Source organism: Bombina bombina, chromosome 6 (genome assembly GCF_027579735.1).
Source record: "Bombina bombina isolate aBomBom1 chromosome 6, aBomBom1.pri, whole genome shotgun sequence".
Lineage (NCBI taxonomy): Eukaryota > Metazoa > Chordata > Amphibia > Anura > Bombinatoridae > Bombina > Bombina bombina.
In genome coordinates, this window is record NC_069504.1 from 484287952 (window position 1) to 484309494 (window position 21543).

Genomic DNA, 21543 nt, shown 5'->3' on the forward strand with positions numbered 1-21543 from the left:
TTATCAACTGGCAAAGTCTCATACCGACATTGTTCTGTCCTTTCTGAGGACTCACGGGTGGAAAGTAAATCTGGAAAAGAGTTCGCTAGTTCCACAGACAAGGGTTCCTTTCTTGGGAACTCTAATCGTCTCTCTATCCATGAAAATCTGTTTGACTGTGGTCAGAAGGTTAAAGATTCTGAATACATGCCGAACCCTTCAGTCCAATCCTCGGCCGTCAGTGGCTCAGTGCATGGAGGCAATTGGATCGACGGTAGCGGCAATGGACATCATTCCGTTTGCTCGTTTTCATCTCAGACCTCTGCAACTAAACATGCTCAGACAGTGGAATGGAGATTATACAAATTTGTCTCCTCAAATAGATCTAGATCAGGAGACAAGGGACTCTCTTCTATGGTGGTTGTTGCTGGATCATCTGTCCCAGGGGACATGCTTCCGTAGACCCTCATGGGTGATAGTGACAACGGACGCCAGTCTGATAGGATGGGGAGCAGTCTGGAACTCCCTGAGGGCTCAGGGTGTATGGACTCGATCGGAGTCTCTACTTCCCATCAATATCCTAAAGTTGAGAGGAATATTCAATGCGCTTCAGGCTTGGCCTCAGTTGGCTTCGGCCAAATTCATCAGATTCCAGTCGCTCAACATTACGACTGTAGCTTACATCAATCATCAGGGAGGAACAAGGAGTTCCTTAGCGATGACAGAAGTCGCCAAGATAATTCAGTGGGCGGAGGCTCACTCTTGTTATCTGTCGGTGATCCACATCCCAGGTGTGGAAAACTGGGAAGTGGATTTTCTGAGCAGACAGACTTTTCATTCGGGGGAATGGGAACTCCATCCGGAGGTTTTTACCAACCTGATTCTCAGATGGGGCAGGCCAGAGTTGGATCTTATGGCGTCTCGTCAGAATGCCAAGTTTCTGAGATACAGGTACCCAGTCCGAGCTGATAGATGCCTTAGCAGTGCCTTGGTCGTTCAGCCTAGCTTATGTGTTCCCTCCGTTTGCTCTCCTTCCCCGGGTGATTGCTTGAGTCAAGCAGGAGAGGGCTTCGATGATCCTCATCGCTCCTGCGTGGCCTCGCAGGACTTGGTATGCCGATCTGGTGGACATGTCATCTCAGCCACCATGGAAGCTTCCATTGAGGAAAGACCTTCTCATTCAGGGACCCTTCCATCATCTGAATCTAGTTTCTCTGCAGCTAACGTCTTGGAGATTGAACGCTTGATTTTATCTAAGCGAGGGTTCTCTGATTCGGTCATTGATACCTTGATTCAGGCACATAAGCCTGTTACTAGAAAGATTTACCATAAGATATGGTGTAAATATCTTTTATTGGTGCGAATCCAAGGGCTATTCATGGAGTAGGGTTAGGATTCACAGGATTTTGTCTTTTCTCCCAGATGGATTGGAGAAAGGGTTGTCGGCAAGTTCCTTAAAGGGACAGATTTCTGCTTTGTCTATTTTGCTACACAAGCGTCTGGCAGATGTTCCAGATGTTCAATCTTTTTGTCAGACTCTGACTAGAATTAGGCCTGTGTTTAGACCAATTGCTCCTCCTTGGAGTTTGAATTTAGTTCTTAATGTTCTTCAAGGGGTTCCGTTTGAACCTATGCATTTCATAGATATAAAGTTAACTTGTAAAGTTTTATTTTTGGTTGCTATTTCTTCTGCTCGCAGAGTTTCTGAGCTTTGGCATTACAATGTGATTCTACTTATCTTATTATTATAAGGTGGTGTTACGTACCAAACCTGGCTTCCTTCCTAAGGTTGTTTCTAATAAAAATATTAATCAGGAAATTGTTGTTTCTTCCTTGTGTCCTAATCCTTCTTCTAAGAAGGAGTGACTGTTACATAATTTGGACGTGGTCCATGCCTTGAAGTTCTACTTGCAGGCGACTAAGGATTTTCGCCAATCGTCTTCTTTGTTTGTCGTTTTTTCAGGGAAATGTAGGGGTCAGAAAGCTACGGCTACCTCTTTCTTTTTGGTTGAAGAGTATCAACCGTTTTCCATACGAGACTGCTGGACAGCAGTTTCTTGAACGAATTACGGCTCATTCCACTAGGGCTGTGGCTTCCTCATGGGCATTCAAAAATGATGCTTCTGTTGAACAGATTTGCAAAGCTGCAACTTGGTCGTCTCTTCACACTTTTTCCAAATTAGATACTTTTGCCTCGTCTGAGGCCGTTTTTGGGAGGAAAGTTCTTCAAGCAGTGGTGCCTTCCATTTAGGTTCCCTGTCTTGTCCCTCCGGTTTCATCCGTGTATTATAGCTTTGGTATTGTATCCCACAAGTAAGGATGAAATCCGTGGACTCATCGTATCTTGTCAAAGAAAAGGAAATGTATTCTTACCTGATAAATTTGTTTCTTTTACGATACGATGAGTCCACGGCCCACCCTGTTTTTTTAAGACAGGTCTTTTTGTTTTTTTGCTAAACTTCAGTCACCTCTGCACCTTGGCTTTTCCTTTCTCTTCCTAACTTCGGTCGAATGACTGGAGTGGTAGGGAAGGGAGGAGCTATATATACAGCTCTGCTGTGGTGCTCTTTGCCTCCTCCTGCTGACCAGGAGGCGATATCCCACAAGTAAGGATGAAATCCGTAGACTCATCGTATGGTAAACGAAACAATCAGGTAAGAATAAATTTCCTTTTATTTTAAATAATTTTTATTAGTGTAACTTTTAAATGTATTTTTGATGTGTTTTGTGACACTTGTTTGTTTTGTGAAACAGTTAACCAGAGCTCTGAGGTTGCAGTAATTATTGAAGCGTAAATCGAGATTGTGTTCACAAGTACTCATTTACTTTCAACTTGTAATACGTGCGTTCTTTCCTACACACGCAAACAGCTCCAATAAACCCAATAAACTCGTAATTTTGCTCTTTATTATTTCTCATCAGAAATATTTGAGAACACCACCAAATAACAACAAACCAAACCTTCTTATGTACTTTTTAAAATATAATTTGGTCTAATATAGGGTACCTTATTACCTGTCATTTTTATTTATAATGTTGATTTTACTATTTTTCTATAAAACTGGATTTTAATGCACATTTCTTTCCGATAGCATGGAAAGTCCACAAATTCATTCTAATTACTAGTGGGAATTTAACTCCTGGCCACCAGGAGGAGGCAAAGAACACCCCAGCAAAGCTCCAAGTATCCCTCCCACTTCCCATAATCCCCCAGTCATTCTTTGCCTTTGTACATCATGGAGGTGTGCGAAGATGGTGTCTGAAGAAAATACATGAATGTAATCCCTTAATGGGTAGTTTCCATGCAAGCAAGGATTGGGGTATTGATGTGTCCATGTAATCCTCTTTAGCAAGAGCTGTGGTAGCTATTAGCTGTTAAAAGTCGGCGAGGCAGTCCTTTTTTCCCCCAACAATTTAGGCTAATCCCTTTATGGAAAACCAGGGTTTGTTACTCTGCTTTTCCTTCTCAATTTCCCTGTCAGAGGTTTGATGGATCTGTCAGACCTAAAGCCCTGTGTCTGATGTGTCCCACAGCTGAGGCTACCTGTTAGAAGTCTGGATTAAGTCGGCAGACCTGGTCTTGCTGTGTCTACTACACAGCAGAGGCCCTGGAGGGTAAGTCCTTTTCTATTATTTTCCCCTTTATGGGGACACGTTAAGGGACTCAGTGGCTGGTGACACAGGGGCTGAAAGAGTATATATCCTAAGTCCTGGAGTCTAGCGTGGAGAGTTACTGTAATGGTGCAGTAGGCTAGATCTCATAACCTTTATTTGTGAACCGTATATTACAAAGTAGAATACACTTCCAACTAGTATAAGTAGAAGCTTTTGAGGAGGGGCGCACAACAAAAGGGCAAATGGATGATAAACACACCAATCTTTAATTATAATGAGAGATGATATGGTGTCTGTGTATTTTATCTCCAGGTGTAATTAGTAGTTGTATAATTAAAACAATAAATATACACATTAAACCTAATACTGTACAGTCAATGAGTGTGCTAGTGGGATTATGGGTTCACGCTGCTATGGGTCCTATTAACCAATGGGGCGGGATGACCTTTTCCAAGAGATCCATAACAAGTAGAAAAGTGAAACAAAGAAAATGATACAGTGCCCAGCGCTATATAAAGAGTCCACCACTGTATGTACATCCAATTGAATGTAACTAGAAATATGGTACAAAACAAACAGCACATATACTCAAATGAATCCCAATCTCACAGTTTGCACAAATGAACCACTATAAATATAGCCGTGGCTTAATGTTAACATGTAACATATTTGATACAAATAAAGAAGTGCTGGTAACCAATCAAAAATGGCAATAGCACAAAGTATGATTTGCACGTTGGGTAAATGAAATGGGTCAGTTCGTATAAGCTGAGATCCGATAATAACCCGTAACTTCTATCGAAAGTAATATCACATGAAGAAAACCATATGGTTTGCTGCATGATATTGATTTCGATAGAAGTTACATGTTATCGGAACTCAGCTTATATGAACTGACCCATTTCATTTGCTCTCTGTGCAAATCATAGACATTCTCTTGTTGAGGAGATTTTATTCTTATGCCCGTGACAGCTTGTATGGTCCTAGGTCTTGGGTTTTCCTTTCTTAGTGATCTTGGGACTTAGGAGTTTTTTCTTATCTATTTTAGATGGTATTCCATACAACGGTATTATGCCTAGGACTGTTGCATCTTATCCTATTTCAAATTTTATTTTCTTCCTAATGGGAAAGAGTCCACAGCCGCATTCATTACTTGTGGGAAATAAGAACCTGGCCACCAGGAGGAGCAAAGACACACCAGCCAAAGGCTTAAATACTCTTCCCCCATCCCCCAGTTATTCTTTGCCTTTCATCCCAGGAGGTTGGCAGAGAAGTGTCCGAAGTTTTATTTTTTAATGAAAATACTTATATTAATTTTTATGTAAAGTGTGCCTCTCATGGAGGTTAGTACTCTTCGCAATGGGACAGGAGTTTTAAGTAGTCCTGTTAGTCTCTTAGTGAGGGCCTGGGCGAATGTTAGAGTCCTGAGATGCAGTGGGAGTTCTCTCTGCAACACCATCCCGATTCGTATTAACAGCTCCTCTAGCACTTGGTGTTGCGATCCTTCGCTTCGCTACCTGCTGTCTTCTCTCAAGTCCATGACAGGGGCGACGCTACTATCCGTCACACTTGAAGGGCCGTGTTCCTGTTCCATGGCGTAGATTCCGGCAAGATCGTTTCATTTCATCAATATGAATGTTATGTTATGTGACAGATAGGTATGGGTCTCAGTGAGACTCCTCTGTACGGATTTGAGAATCATGGGATAATTCCTTCCTTAGGGGGGATTTGTGAACAGGATGGGGTTCCTTAATCATGTTTATGTGATCTCCCTGCTTCGTGTAGTGTGTATTGACTCTGGGGCTGAGCCAGGAGAATTGCTTGAAGGATTTAGTGGGGCCTAGTTGCTGCATTTTTCTGGCGTGTTTTTTTGGACTTTACGATTCACCTTAGGACCGGGCGTTGTTATGCTGGGTTGTTATGCTTCCGCATTCCTGACCGTGTGGCGACGAAGACTTTCTGCTTCGTTTGGATCTGGTCATAGGAGGTGGTGAGTTCCCCAGCCATTGGGGGTGTCAGGGGCTGTTTGTTTTTTTATATTGTCCTATTTTTCTCTTTTTGTTTTTTTCTGGTGGCTCTGTCCCTCAAGCGGTGGATTCCCAACAGCACCCTTCCTCTACATTTGCGGGTAACCCTAATGTTAATTCTCCCTCCGCACAGGGTGGCTTGTTTCCCCTGGAGATGGCGGGTCATTTCCGCTTCAATATATTGATGGTGCTGGTTCGCCTGTAGGATCCAGAGGTTCTTGCGTGGTTGTGTTCTTGCCCGATTATCCCCACTTCGGGTGGGTCTATTCAGTTCTCTCCGGGGGTGAATATTCTTCCATGTTGCACCTTTCGTTATCAGATCTCGCGGCTGTTCGTTCTACTCCATCATCTTTTCAACTTATTGGGGGACCTTCTCCTCTCCTTTGTTGTGTTGTCGGTGACGCCTGTTGCGCCTGGCGGGTGCGGCGGGACCTTGAGTGTTTTGTTTTATTGTTTGTTTTCACAAACTACACTATACATCTACATCAGGACCTTCGGGTCCGCATACCGGGAGAGATTGGGTGTGCCACACTATTCTGGGTGCTTGGTCTTCTTACTACCCTTTGGGTGGTTTAGACTCCTAGGGTTTCTGGACCTCGTTTCGTTCTGCTTTTAATGGATCCTCTTCATGGATTAGCGGTGCAGCCTTTGATGGTATGAAAGACATAGCGGGATCATGCCTGCATTCTCGGTGATCCGGCAGCGGTGCTGTGGGGTGGCTAGCCTGTGACTTGCCACGCGGGGGCCTGGTTCGCTGCTGGAGGTCTCTTATAGCTGGAACCCGGTTTTATTGGGGTTGCCTTGTTTCGGTTCTGTTTTTTTCCAGAATTTTATCCACCCTCTTAGGGTTGGGCACGGACGTGGGACCCTAGTTTCGGAATGTCGCGGAGTTTAGCTCTGTGTCGTGGGTTCTATCGCCTGGAGAAAGGTTCTGCGTTTTTTTGCGGTCCTTTTCTTAGGGTTTTGCTAGAGTTTCCGTTTTTTGTTTTTTTTGGACCGGAATTTTGGTCGTGGTCCTCTTCTTCAGGTTTATTCGTGGATCTGGGATTGGGCTGGGGTTCCGGGTGGTGTTGGTATAGCTCTGTCTATATTTGTCCCGGTTTTTCCCTCTGGTGTTCGGGTGGCGTCTGGAAGGGGTCCTTTTTCTCTTTAGAGATCCTGGTCCCCTTCTTATGGCTGCTCGGGGCCTTTGTTTTCTGTGCGGGAATGTGTTCTGGACTTCCTTTGGGGTCCGTTATTCTGACCTTGCATCAGCATTCCTGTGTAGTGCCTTGGTAAGGGTCACTTTGTCCTGATAGCTTCCCCACCCGTATCTGTTGTGGGGTCCAAAGATTGCTACCTCGGGTAGTCTCTACTCCTTTGGGGGCTGACTCGTTTGGGGTTCGTTTTGACTTTTATGTTGAGTTTTTGTGTCTGGGGGGGCAAGGTTTCCCTTGTCCTCCGTCTTCCCTTGGGGGACTTTTGTCTCTGGGGGTGTATTCCTAGTTGTCCCTGGTTCAGGGATGGAGATGCCCTTGGGATTGGATTTCTGGGTTCGGTGTTCCTCTTGTTCTTTTGGGACTCTGCCCATGTTTCTGGTCACATCCTTTCGAGGTGGCTGGGGGTGTTCCTCCCTCTCGTTCAAGGGGGTGGGGGGACTCTGTCCCTGGACTTTTCACTAATAGAGCTAATATCCAGCATAGATGTCCCAAGGTGCGTGCATGCTGTGAGGGGTTAACTGCCACTACCCCAAGACAATATCAGAATGCAAGAACACAGCAGCAACACTTTTAGTCTCCTAAACCTTCTTTTATTCCATTCACATGGGTAGCAAAAAGTAAAAACAGAACATTTTGGGTCAAAAACCCTTACTCATGTTCATGCAGTGTATACAAACATTACTGCCCTTAAATACCTATACACAGGTGAGACCACACCTCCTTAATTAACACTCTCAGTACATTTTAGTAGTTCACCTTCATGTATACTGACCCCTAGTGGTCTACACCTTTATTGTTCTTTTCTTTTTTTAAAAACTTTTTACTTAAATAAAAACACTTTCTACACAGATAAGGAATACAGCAGTTCTAATCTACAGATTCAATCAAAGACAATGTATAAATTTATCATATAACAATATTCCAATTATCCCAGAGATAAGCCTTTATGCAAATACACTCAGATCAATTTCCCTATTCATACCTTTGGGAATTAATTACTCCAATTTATCTACCCAAAAGGCTTCACGCCTCTTAAGGAGTAGCTCCCTATTGCTTCCTCTCCTAGCTATGGGTATATAATCAATCATTTGAAATCTCAACTGTGAGATAATATGACGCGTTTCGCTGCCTGCCTTTCTTCTCTCAAGTCCATGTCAGGAGCAAAGCTACTAACCTGTCAGACTTGAAGGGCCGTGTTCCTGTTCCACGGCGTTGATTCTGGTAAGATCATTTCATTATATATATCTGTATAAAATCTAGGGTAATACATTTGGAAGGGGGTTATGGAACAAGGGGGAATTTTATTATGCATAATATTATTTATGTTTCTGCTGCACTTGTGTGAGATGAGGCTCTGTCAGTGTGGAACAGTTAGAGAGAGATGAGGCAGGCTTTTTGTGGCGCGTTTCTCGAGTGCAGGGGTGGTCCTGCATGGCACTCCATGTGACCGGGTGTGGCCTCTTTAACTTCCTCTTTCTCGACCTGCGTTCGGAAGAGACGAAAGCTGTTTCTTGTAGTCCGGGTCATAGGAGGTGGTGAGTGCTCCTGCCATTGGGATATAAAGGGGCCATTTAATAATTTGATCAAGTCCGTAATAAAGGCGCAAGCTATGGATGACTCTGTTAGAGGATACTACCTCTTTATCTAAACCTATTTCCTGTGTAGACTGTGAGGAGGTTCCGGTCGACCCGCCGACACAACTCTGTTCCACATGCTTTGACAATATTGCTATATCAAAAAAAGACTAAAGTATTTAGTACGAATGAGCCGTCCACCTCTGAGGGTTTTCCGCCCTGCGAGGTGCGTTCTCTACAGTCATCTCCGATTACACAAGCAGTTCCCCAGGGCACTACTAATCCTCCCGTGGGAGGGGTCCTTTGGCTTCCAGACTTCGCTGATCAGTTGCAGACGGCGGTTTCTGCGGCAATAAATGCTATGCCTTGTCCTATGCGGAAGGTACTGCACTGCTATCCGTCTCAGGGGTCTTCGACTCCGCTGGATGTCTGACAGATTATCCACTGAGAAGGACGACTCTGACTTATCAGAGGATGTCGCTTATGGGTTGGAATTGGCTACATCTAGGCCTCTGTCTGTGGAGGAACTAAATTTCAAATGGAGCATTTGCGCTTTCTGCTGAAGGAAGTGCTTGCTACGCTGGAGGTTCTGGAACCGAAACTCCTGGAGGAACCTTCGATCCCTTAACTAGATAGGGTTTACAAGGACAGGGTAGTGCCCCAGGCCTTCCCGGTTCCTATCAAAATGGCAAACATTAAGAATGAATGGGAGAAACTGGGTTCCCCCTTTACTCCCTCGTCTCCTTTTTAGGAAGCTTTTCCCCGTTCCAGACACGCAGCTTGAACTGTGGGGAACCGTCCCTAAGGTGGATGGTGCTATCTCCACGCTCGCTAAGAGATCAACCGTTCCGCTTGAGGATAGCTCCTCTTTTAAGGAAACCATGGATAAAAAGATGGAGTCCATGTTGCGGAAGATGTTCCAACTGACGGGGTTCGTTTTCCAACCGGCGGTGGCAGTCGCTGCAGTGGCTGGTGTGGCTACCTACTGGTGTGACACACTATCAGCAATGGTCGAGGTGGAGACTCCCCTCTGAGATTCTGGTTCGAATTAAAGCCCTAAGGGTAGCTCATTCATTCATTTGTGATGCTAACATGCAGATTATTTGCCTGAATGCTAAGACATCAGGGTTTTCTATTTTAGCTCGCAGAGCTCTGTGGCTAAAATCCATGGTCTGCTGACATGACGTCTAAGTCTCGCTTGCTTTCCCTACCATTCAAGTGGAAGGTTTTTGTTTGACCCGGGCCTGAATTCTATCATATCTACAGTCACAGGTGGCAAGGGTGCCTTCTTACCTCAGGATAAGAAAGCCAAACCTAAGGGATCTACTTTTCATCCCTTTCATGCGGACATATCTCAGCGCCAGCAGCCTTCCGCAAAATCTGAGCAATCCAAGGGATCTTGGAAGCCAGCAAACTCTTGGAACAAGTGCAAGCAGAAAAAGAAGCCAGCCAAGTCAGTCGGCATGAAGGGGCGGCCTCCGACCCTTCCTTGGACCAGGTAGGGGGCAGACTATCACTTTTTGCGGGGGCCTGGAGGGGAGACGTTAAAGGCTCTTGGGTCCTGGAGGTCGTCGCCCAGGGGTACAGGATAGGTTTCAAATCGTATCCGCCCAGACTCTTCAAGACCAGAAAAGAGACGCCTTCCTGGGGTGTGTGAGGGATCTCTCATCTCTCTGGGTAATCGTCCCAGTTCCTTCGGCAGAAAGAGGTCTTGGGTATTATTCAAACCTTTTTGTGGTCCCAAAGGAAGAGTGCACGTTTCGTCCAATTCTAGTCCTAAACAAGTTTTTGTCAGTCCCATCGTTCAAGATGGAGACGATCAGGTAAATTTTGCCCCTGGTTCAAGAGGGGCAATTCATGTTTGGGGTGCCAGAAAGGCACAGGGCAGATGGACTCGAGAGGAATCAAGTCTACCCATAAATATTTTGCAACTTCAAGCAATATTAAAAGCTCTGACGGCTTGGCCCCCTCTGGGGTCGTCCCAATTCATCAGATTCCAATTGGACAACATTACCTCGGTGGCTTACAAAAACCATCAGGGGGGGGACAAGAAGCTCCTTAGCAATGAGGGAAGTATCTTGAATTCTGGAATGGGCAGAGACTCACAATTGTTCGCTCTCATCGATCCACATTCCGGGTGTGGACAACTGGGAAGCGGATTTTGTGAGCAGACAGACGTTTCATCCAGGGGAATGGTCTCTCCACCCCGAGATGTTTGCGGAGATCTGCAGCAGATAGGGGACGCCGGAAATAGATCTCATGGCGTCCAGACTCAATTGCAAGCTACCCAGATGGGGGTCGCAATCCAGTGATCCCCAGGCGGAACTGATAGACGCCTTGGCGTTACCCTGGGACTTCAACCTAATTTACATATTTCCACAGTTGCTTCTTCTACCTCGAGTAGTGGCCCGCATCAAGCAGGAACAAGCTTCGTCTAGTCTGATTGCTCCGTCGTAGCCGCGGAGGACGTGGTTTGTGGATCTAGTGGCGATGTCGTCATATCCACCATGGAAGTTATCTTGGCTCAAGGATCTACTAGTTCAAGTTCCTTTTCAACATCAAAATCGCGAGTCTCTTAGGCTAACTGCGTGGAGATTGAACGCCCAGTCTTAGCCAAGAGAGGATTTTCCGAGAGAATGATTGACACTCTCGTTCAGGCCAGGAAGCCGGTCACTAGACGCATCTACCACAAAGTGTGGAGGACCTACTTGTCCTGGTATGAGGAACGAGGATACCCTTGGCATAAAGTCAGGGTATCCAGGATTTTGGCCTTTCTTCAGGACGGTCTAGATAAGGGTCTTGCCGCCATTTCCCTAAGGGGACAGATCTCTGCTTTATCTGTACTGTTGCACAAGAAGCTTGCGGAGCTTCCTGACATTCAGTCCTTTGTTCAGGCACTGGTTAGGATCAGACCGGTCTTCAGGATTTCGACTCCTCCTTGGAGCTTAAACTTGGTTCTTAAGGTTTTACAGAGGGCTCCGTGTGAGCCTATGCATGCCCTTGACATTAAGATTCTCTCATGGAAGGCCCTGTTGTTATTGGCTATTGCATCGGCACGCAGAGTCTCTCTGAGCTGGCGGCCTTACAATGTGAGCCTCTCTACTTAGTTTTTCATGCTGATAAGGCTGTTCTTCGCACTGGTTTGGGACTCCTCCCCAAGGTAGTGTTGAGTCGTAACATTAATAAGGAAATAGTAGTTCCTTCCTTATTCCCTAACCCCCCCTTCTACGAAGGAGAGGTTACTTCATAATCTGGATGTGGTTCGGGCCTTGAAGTTTTATCTTCGAGTCACAAAGGAGTTCAGACAGACGTCGTCCTTATTTGTTGTGTATTCTGGAAGGCGCAGGGGGCAAAGGGCCTCTGCAACTGCTTTTTCCTTTTGGTTAAGGAGTATGATCCGTCTGGCATATGAGACAGCGGGACACAAGCCTCCGCAGAGGATTATGGCTCACTCGACTAGAGCTGTGGCATTTTCTTGGGCCTTTAAGAATGAGGCTTCTATAGAGCAGATTTGTAAGGCGGCCACCTGGTCATCCTTGCATACATACTTTTGCAAAATTGTATACATTTTATGTTTTTGCTTCAGCAGAAGCAGTTTTTGGGAGAAAGGTTCTGCAGGCTGTGGTGCCCTCAGTTTAGGGTCCGCCTCCTTTACCCTCCTGTTTTTTTTTTCCCCATTCAGTGTCCTCTAGAGCTTGGGTATTTGTTGCCACAAGTGATGAATGAAGCAGTGGACTCTCCTCCCATTAAGATGGAAAACATAAATTGTGTTTACCTGATAATTTCATTTTCATCTGTGGGAGGAGAGTCCACTGCACCCGCGCGTTCTCCGGAGGGCGGACTTATTTTATTTTAATCTTCTGGCACCATTTATACCCTGATATTTCTCCTACTGTTCCTTGTTCCCTTGGCAGAATGACTGGGGGATGAGGGTAGTGGGGGAGGTATTTAAGGCTTTGGCTGGGGGTGTCTTTGTTTCCTCCTGGTGGCTAGGTTCTGAATTCCCATAAGTAATGAATAAAGCAGTGGACTCTCCTCCCACAGATGGAAATTAAATTATCAGGTAAGCATAATTTGTTTTTCTGCAGTAATAAAGGGTCATATATTTTGTCTTGGGTCTTAAATAAGTGATCTTAGGACTTTAATGGGTTCTTCTCTTCTTATCTATTTTGATAGGTCAGTATCTGGATAGGAGACTGCCTGGGACTGACAGGTGTGGTAGGAATCCCATATGAGATATTGTGCCTAAAGTGGTTAGCTTGCCTGCTTATTAAGTGGATGATCAGCTGCTGCTTTTTGCACCTTGAATGTGTGTGTGCAAGCTGTTTGTAGGTGTTACAATCTTATTTTTTTAATTCAGTAGTGTCATCGGTTCTCATGGTTTAGGGAACATTTCTAATTCCTGCGGTTTGCCTTTCTGGACATACTCTTCCTATTTGTAGTCCTTTCAGCTTTCCTCTGCCCCTAGAATCTTTAAAAAAGGTTCTAAAGGGCTCTTCTGGCTGTGGCTAGATCTCAAGGAATTGTCTTGGCTTTGTGCCTAGATGATATCTTGGTTTAGGCCCCGTCTTTTCATTTAGCTAGATCCCTTTCAGATTCTTCTTTCTCTTGGGAAGGAAGGGTAATCGGGGAATGGAGTTCATTGGTACCATATACTAGGGTACAGATCCTGTGGCCTAAGGGTTAAGGCACTGGCCTCCTAAGCCAGGCATTGTGGGTTTGTGTCCCATCTGACGATCATAGATTCGTTCACCATGTACATTTTCTTGACGGAGGTCAGAGAATACCGGGCACGACGACATTTGCCTGTAATCCAAGCTACTTGGGAGGCTGAGGTAGGAGGATCTCTTCTCTTCAGTCCTCTGTCCGTCCTTCAGGGACTATGTGTATGGAAATAATTTGTTTCATGGTGGTTTCCATGGATATTATTCAGTTTTGTTCTTTTCCATCTGAGATATCTTCAGTTTCAAATATATGAGATGAAGGCTCAGACTTTGGAACGGAGACCTCTCCGACCTCTTTCAGAGTGTAATCTTAAACATCAGGACAAGAGATTCTATGTCCTGGTGGCTTCTCAGTATAATCTGTTCCAGGGCACATGCTTCCTGAGACATTTTGGGAGATTATGAAGCCAGCCTTTCGGGCTGGAGAGCAGTGTGTTTTTACTTTAGAGCTCAGGGATTTTGATCAGGAGGCGTCCGTTCTCCAAATAAATATTCTAGAGTTGAGATCCAATGGGCGGAGTCTAACAATTATTTTTTTTCTGCCTTCCTCATCCCAAGGGTTGACTCTGGGAAGCGGATTTCTTGAGCAGACTGACTTATCTTCTAGGGGTGTTGGAAGAGTATTCTCCATGTAACCCTCAGGTGGTGTGTTCCGGAGTTGGACCTGATGGCTTCTTGTCTAATCTCCAGACTTCTTAGGTACAATCAAGATCTAGGGATCCTCAAGCAGTTCTAATAGGTGCTTGGGCGGTTCCATGGGACTTCGGTCTAGTCTTCCTTTTCCTCCGTTTGCCCTCTATTCTCGGGTGAAAGCCAGCAGCTTTCTGGAACAGGTCTCTTATAATGCTTATAATGCTCTAGCTCGGCCTCGCAGAAACTGGTTTGTGGACCTGGTAATGTTGTTGTCCTTTCCCTCGTCGAAGTGGCCTTTGAGGAAAGGACCTTATACTTCAGGGTTCTTTCCTTCATCCAAACCTAGATTCTCTGAAGCTGTCTGCTTGGAGATTGAACGCCTAGTATTGGCTAGTCCGTGTTTTTTTCTGAGAGAATAAATGATTCTATGGTTCAAGCTTGTATACCTGTTACTCGCTAGATTTCCATAAAGTATGGCGTTCATACTTTTTCTGATGCAAATCTGTTTTTTTTTTTTCATTCCTCCCCTTTTTTTATAACTTCCATCCCTCCTTACCTTACTTTTGATGCGGATATAAGAGATCCTTCATACCTTCTGGGGATTTCTTCCTAGGGGGTGTCGGACCTTAATATCAGTAAATTGTCATTAAGTTTTTTCCTAATCCTTCTTTTCAGAAGGACCGTCTTTTGTATAATTTGGATGTTGTGCGTGCTCTGATGTTCTATCTACAAGCAAATGGAGATTTTCAGCAATCTCCTGCCCTTTTTTTCTTTCTCTTTTTTTTTTTTGCTGTATTCTATGGGAAACGTAAGCATCTGAAGGCCACTTCTTCTACTTGAGAAGTTTTATTATTGTTGGTTTATGAGATAGGTGGACTATAACCTCCTGAGAGAATCTGTGTCCTCTTGCTTGGTTATTGGTTCCCACTAGTAATTGAATAGATTTGTGGACTCTCCATGCCATTGGAAAGATAACAAAATTTATGCTTTCCTGATAAATTATTTTCTTTCCTGGCATGGAGAGTCCACGACCCACCCTTGATTTAATTTTAAGACTTTTTTTGTGTATTTTTCAAAACTTGGGCAACTCTATACCCTTGTGTCATCTTCTCTTTCCATATTTCTTCAGCTGAATGACTGGTGGTTTATGGGAAGTAGGAGTGATACTTAAAGGGACACTGAACCCAAATTGTTTCTTTCGTGATTCAGATAGAGCATGCAATTTTAAACAACTTTCTAATTTACTCCTATTATCAATTTTTCTTCATTCTCTTGTTTTCTTTATTTGAAAAAGGCATCTAAGCTATTTTTTTGGTTCAGAACCATGGAAAGCACTTGTTTATTGGTAGGTGAATTTACCCACCAATCAACAAGAACAACACAGTGTGTTCACCAAAAATGGGCCGGCATCTAAACTTACATTCTTGCATTTCAAATAAAGATACCAAGAGAATGAAAAGAATTTGATAATAGGAGTAAATTAGAAAGTTGCTTAAAATTGCATGCTTTATCTGAATCATGATAGAAAAAAATTGGGTTCAGTGTCCCTTTAACAGCTTTCTGTAGTTTTCTTTGCCTCCACCTGGTGGCCAGGAGTTGAATTCCCACTAGTAATTAAATGGATTTGTGGACTCTCCATGCCAGGAAAGAAAATAATTTATCAGGTAAGCTTAAATTTTGTTTTATTATCTTTACTGCTCTTGTGATAAATGTAAAGATGTTCTTGTTCTTAATTTGTATTCAGTTTGGTTACCCTTGTAGTTCTAGCAGCTGAAACCTGAGCCGATCACTAGTTTTCTTTTTGTTTCTGCCATGTACTGACACAGCGATCCAGAGCGGCCTTACAGAGGTACCTATTCTACTGCAACCGCTACATGAATCATATGCAGAGCCTGCGATTCGAGCACAAGCTTTACGCCCAGGTCAAGCAGAAAATGGAAGAGATGCAGCAGCACAACATGTCTTGGATTGAAGTGCAGTTTCTGAAGAAGGCAGTAGATGTGCTCTGCCAGTGTCGCTCCACACTAATGTACACCTATGTCTTCGCATTCTACCTCAAAAAGAATAACCAGTCCATAATTTTTGAGGTGAGCAGCTGTTTTTCAGTAATAATTAAAAAAGGATAAATAAAAAATGTTTCTATTAACGGTTTTCTCAGGGCAGAAAATTAGCTATATTTTTATCATATGGAGTTGAGGGATTTGTAATATTTAAACTTTAAATATATTTGAGCTGCTAGTTTATTTTGTGCCTTGGGCCGTCCCTGTAGTCAGTGGATCAAATAGTATAATGAAAATGGTTGTGATAGGATTTGTATGCATATGATTATCTACATGGTTTGTTTTTATGTTTTGGATCCAGAAATATTACCAAATTAATACTCGCCCTAAGATCTTAAGGGACACTCTAGTCAAAATTGAACTTTCATGATTCAGATAGGGCATACAATTTTTAACAACTTTCCAATTTACTTTTATCATCAAATTTGCTTTGTTCTTTTGGTATTCTTAGTTGAAAGCTAAACCTAGGTGGGCTCATATGCTAATTTCTAAGCCCTTGATGTCCGCCTCTTTTCTCAGTGCATTTTCACAGCTAGACAGTGTTAGTTCACGTGTGCCATATATATATATATATATATATATATATATCACATTGTGCTCACTCCCGTAGAGTTATGTATGAGTCAGCACTGATTGGTTAAAATGCAAGAAACCATCGTCTGGGATTGTTGTTTCTCTTGTTCAGAGAAGAATTGCCTGGTATTTCGGTGCTGGACTGTTTTTATATTTATGCAAATTGCTCTTGGGTCTCCCTAAGAGTAAAAGGGGAAACCAGACGTGGACTCCTTGCACCTCACTGACGAGGCCCACAGAAGGCCGAAACGATCGTCTAGGGTTGTTGTTTCTCTTGTTCAGAGAAGAATTGCCTGATATTTCAGTGCTGGACTGTCATTGGGCAGGGTCAGACTGATAAGCTACAGGTTATTTTTTCTCTGTGAAGGGGCATAGTGTGCTAAAAGAGTATGCACCCTGAGTGGCACCCTAAAATGAACAGGCACGGATGTTTTTCTAGCTTTTGTTCTGTCTCAGCTGAGTGCATCTCTCTCTTTTTATATTTACTGGTTAAAATGCAAATCTGCAGACTGCCCCTTATTTCCGTTCTTTTGACGGAGGCTTAGATATAAGGTAATCAGAGGTAAAAAGTGTATTAATATTACCGTGTTGGTTATGCAAAACTGGAGAATGGTTGATAAAGGGATTATCTATCTTTGTAAACAATAAAAATTCTGGAGTAGAATGTCACGTTAATAAGTATGTTTTATCAATGTTTTAAAAATATACATATTACTTTAGAGCAATGGTTCCCAAACTTTTTCAGGTCACTGGTCCCTTGGTTGTATAAAGTCACCATAAGCACCTCCATACCCATTAAAGTAATATTCAGACTGAAGGCCCCAGTTATTAAAGCATGGACGGACAAGGCGGACCTTGTCCATCGGGCATTGCAGCACATTTAACATTGTACACACAATATTCTGATACCAACTTTTTTTTCTAGAAACCACATTTAGTAATTGCATCACTTATCAAAAACTGATGGATGGGCTTAATGAAGTAATACCAATTTCCCAATCTCTGGTTTCATGTCATTTAGCGGGTGTCTTACATTTCCATAGTCGGATAGCAGCTGGAATTGATTTGTATGCTTGGAAAATAGTTGTACTACTGCACCAATAAATCATAATTTATAGAAAGAGTATTCTTCTTACCATTGTGTAGTGCACCACCAGATTATTTCTGATGACAGAAGACATAAAAACCTTAGATTGTTGACTGTGTACAAAGCTACTCAGGCAATCAACAGGCCCTTGCTGCCTGTTACCACACAATGATTCTAAACTGTGCAGTTAATGTTAATAATATGTACAGAGCTGACAAAATAAAAAATGCTGGTCTACAGTACAAGGGACTGTAATTTATTGCAGTGAGGTTGATTAACCTTAACTATCATAGAAGAAAAAGCTTTGAAGGCAAAGAGCAATAAGACTTCAAACACAAAGCTAGAAAGTTGTTTTGCTTTGCACATTTAGGATAAAGCATTAGAAATTCGATAATTATACGGGGGGGTCAAATAGTATAATCTTACACTCCATTCCACTAGCGCCCGCTATGTTAATCCCAGTGCCCCCTTCCATTTCTTATGCCTATTAGTGCCCCCTCAAGAATCACCCCCCCAGGAGGGAATTACCGCCCACTTTGGGAACCACTGCTTTAGAGTGTGGATAGATATTTATAATGATGGAGCCAACTTTTTCTTTTCTTTCAAATTTTAGAATAACCAAGCAGATTTAGAGAATGCAACAGAGGTTTTGTCTGGATATCTGGAAAGGGACATTTCCCAGGATTCACTGCAAGATATCAAGCAAAAAGTGCAAGACAAGTACAGGTAGGAATTAAAGCACACATATGATATAACTCACTTGTTGTCTGAAAGTGCATATTAGTTTGCATAATTTGTCCCTGAGCAAAAGAACCCACTGTATTATTTAGTGCTTTCCCTCTGTGTGTAATATTAAAAGCGTCCAGTTCTGTGTTTTTGTTTTTTAAATCATTCTCATCTCTCATCCTACCATTTCATATCCTAACTAAAAATTTGCTACTAACCAAATCAGGCTTAATGCCCACACCCACCCCACATTTAACTGGCTTTAAAGGGACATGAAACTATTTTTTTTTCTTTCTTTCATGATTTAGGAGCATGTGATTTTAAACAACTTTCCAATTTACTTCTATTATCGTATTTGCTTCATTCTCTTGATATATCCTTTGTTGAAAGCATATTTAAATAGGCTCGCATAGATACCTCATGTGATTGACTCACCCATGTGCATTGCTATTTCTTCAACAAAGGATATCTGAAGAAATAAAGAAAATAGAAGTAAATTGGAATGTCCTTTATAATTGTGAAAGAAACATTTTGGATTTCATGTTCTTTTAATATCAGTTGCCATCAAATTCATTGGCTGTCCTTACCTGTAACTCCTTTTTTTGTTTGCCCTCTGTCAGCAAATCTATTTTTCTTTCTAATGACACGGTGAGTCCACGGATCATCTAATTACTATTGGGAATATCACTCCTGGCCAGCAGGAGGAGGCAAAGAGCACCCAGCAAAGCTGTTAAATATCACCTCCCTTCCCTCCAACCCCAGTCATTCTCTTTACCTACATTAAAAGCAAGGAGGTGGTAAAGTTTGAATAATCTTTTTTTCAGACATCTAATCAAGATTTTTTTATTTTGAAGCAGAGCAAGATTGTCCTGCTTCCTCCAGGGGTTTAGCCGTAGCCCATGTCAGTCTCTTCAGTAGAGCAGTAGTGGCTTTTAAGCAGTTGAGAACTTGTGGGGTATAATCCTCACTGCGCCTCCCAAAAAATTGTTGCTGCCCTATCTGGAAATCCTGACTAAGATTATTCAGTCTTTCTTATTTTTCCCACTGGTCCATGTGAGGTAGAGGACCTCTCATACCATGTGAGCTGCCCTGCTTCCGGGCAGATTGTTCTTCAGGTAAGTGCCTAATTTAATTTTCTTGATGAATGTGGCACTTTTTCAGTTAAGCCTGATTTTGGGACACTAAAAATCTTATTTGGGGTTAATGGGATTTTAGTAGGCAGTGTGTGCAGGCACTGGTGACATATAGTCTTTTGGAGAGAGGCTCAGACTTATTTTATTGTTCCAGTTCTGAAGGCTCAGAAATGGTTATTGTTCCGGTTTTCATTCCGGTTCTTCGGGGACAGAGTCAGTGTGTTTTTACTATGGGAAGCAACGGCTCTGGCATTAATAATAATGGTGACCGGCTTCTTTCTAGTTGGATTATGCCCACAAATAGGCGCGCCTTTCCAGAGCTTTTCATGTTATTTCTGGTCCGGAGTGTGTTACTGCGTCTCTGCTTAAAGGAATCGGTGACAATTGTTACGTAGCCCTTTTTGAGCAGCTAGACTTAAGTCCGGATCGTAGTTTGAGGAATCCGATTTACAGGGGGACAGGTAGGCACCTCATCAAGGAGTGCTGAGGTGAGGGTTATTGTACACTGCTGTTTTTGTGGTAGTCAAGGAATAAAAGAAAAATTATTTTTACTTTTAAAATTTAAAGTGACAGTAACGTTTTTTTGGTATTTAATATTTTCAAACTTAAATAAAGCTGTTGAGTTTATTTTGTTTATAAATTGAGTAAAGATGAATCAAAAGGCCCTGCAAAATGTTACATCTGGCTTGTGTTTTTTGACTCTAATGTGGAACCCCCAATTCCATTTTGTCCCTCATATTGAAAGAACATTACAGGGATAGACTTTTTGAATCTGAGCCATCATTAGCTAAGGCGGATGTTGTTCAGGGAACCCCTGTCCAAGATATGCCGCAGCTTTCTCCTTAAGTGTCTCAAACATTATCGTCCACACATGCAGTGCCCTGCGTTTCCTCTCAAACTCCATTTGGGGTTACCTTGCATGACATTGCTACCCACATATCCTCTGTGGTAACTGATGCGCTGTCTGCTTTTACCATGCTACAGGGAAAGCGCAAGAGGAATCGGTGAGAGAGGTTTCTGACACAGTCGTGGCTATTCCAAATTTTTCCTCCCAGAAGTCAGAGGAGGAAGATACTTTGGTAGCATCTGAGGGTGAAGTCTCAGACTCAGTGTAATTACTTCTACTGACGCTGAAGTAGTATCCTTCAGGTTTAAGCTAGAACACCTCCGGTTGTTGCTTAAGGAGGTTTGTTCACTCTGGACGACTCCGACCTGACTGTCGTGGTTAATCCTAAGAAGTCGAGTAAGTTAAACAAATACTTTGACGTTCCTTCCACGGTGGAGGTCTTTCCGGTACCAGACCGGGCTACAGAGATTATTGCTCAGGAATGGGAGAGACCTGGTATCTCTTTTTCTCCATCCCCAATTTTTAAGATGTTTCCAATAGCTGACTCTATCAAGGAGTCTTGGCAGACGGTCCACAAGGTGGAAGGGGCAATTTCCACTTTGGCTAAGAGAACCACTATTCCCATAGAGGATTGCTGTTCCTTTTAAGGATCCTAAGGGTTACTACAAAATATGTATGTACACCAGGGTTTGCAATGGCAACCTGCGGTGTGTATTGCTACCGTCACCAGTGCGGTGGCTTACTGGTTTGATGCCTTGTCTGAATCTATTCAGATACTCCCCTTGAGGACATCCAGGATAGGATCAAGGCTCTTAAGTTGGCCAATTCCTTTATTACCGATGCTTCCCTACAGGTTAAGTTGGGAGGAAAGATTTCTGGTTTTGCAGTACTGGCCCGCAGAGCTTTATGGTTGAAATCGTGATCTGTGGATGTGTCGTCTAAGTCTAAGCTTTTTGCGATTCCCTACAAGGGTAAGACCTTGTTTGGGCCGGGCTTGGCTGAAATTTTTTCTGACGTTACGGGAGGTAAGGGTCATTTCCTCCCTCAGGAAAAAGCAGAAGGGACGTCCGTAATTAAGTAAGGGTAAGCCTTCCTCTCAAAGCAGGAACAGTCCAAGCTTTCCTGGAGGACCAACCAGTCATGGAACAAGGGTAAGCATTCTAAGAAGCCTGCTACTGACTCAAAGTCAGCATGAAGGGTCTGCCCACAATCCGGGACCGGATTTTGTGGGGGGCAGACTTTCCTTCTTTGCTCTGGCTTGGGTTCAGGATGTTCAGGATCTCTGGGTGGTGGACATCGTGTCCCAGGGATACAAACTAGAGTTCAAGACCTTTCCTCCCAGGGGCAGGTTTCTGCTCTCAAGATT

At 43.3% G+C, this 21543-nt stretch overlaps 1 protein-coding gene across 3 annotated transcripts in view; it reads left to right on the forward strand.

The window, feature by feature from the left end:
• The window catches only part of ARIH1 (ariadne RBR E3 ubiquitin protein ligase 1), an 84330-nt gene that overhangs the window by 58843 nt on the left and 3944 nt on the right, over positions 1–21543 (forward strand). For 2 of the 3 annotated variants that reach the window (XM_053717312.1, XM_053717313.1), the window contains 2 exons: positions 15571–15838; positions 18085–18197. In XM_053717312.1, the coding sequence (XP_053573287.1) occupies positions 15571–15838; positions 18085–18197 (381 nt within the window). The remainder of the gene's footprint in view (positions 1–15570; positions 15839–18084; positions 18198–21543) is intronic. The other variant, XM_053717314.1, reaches the window with a different exon arrangement.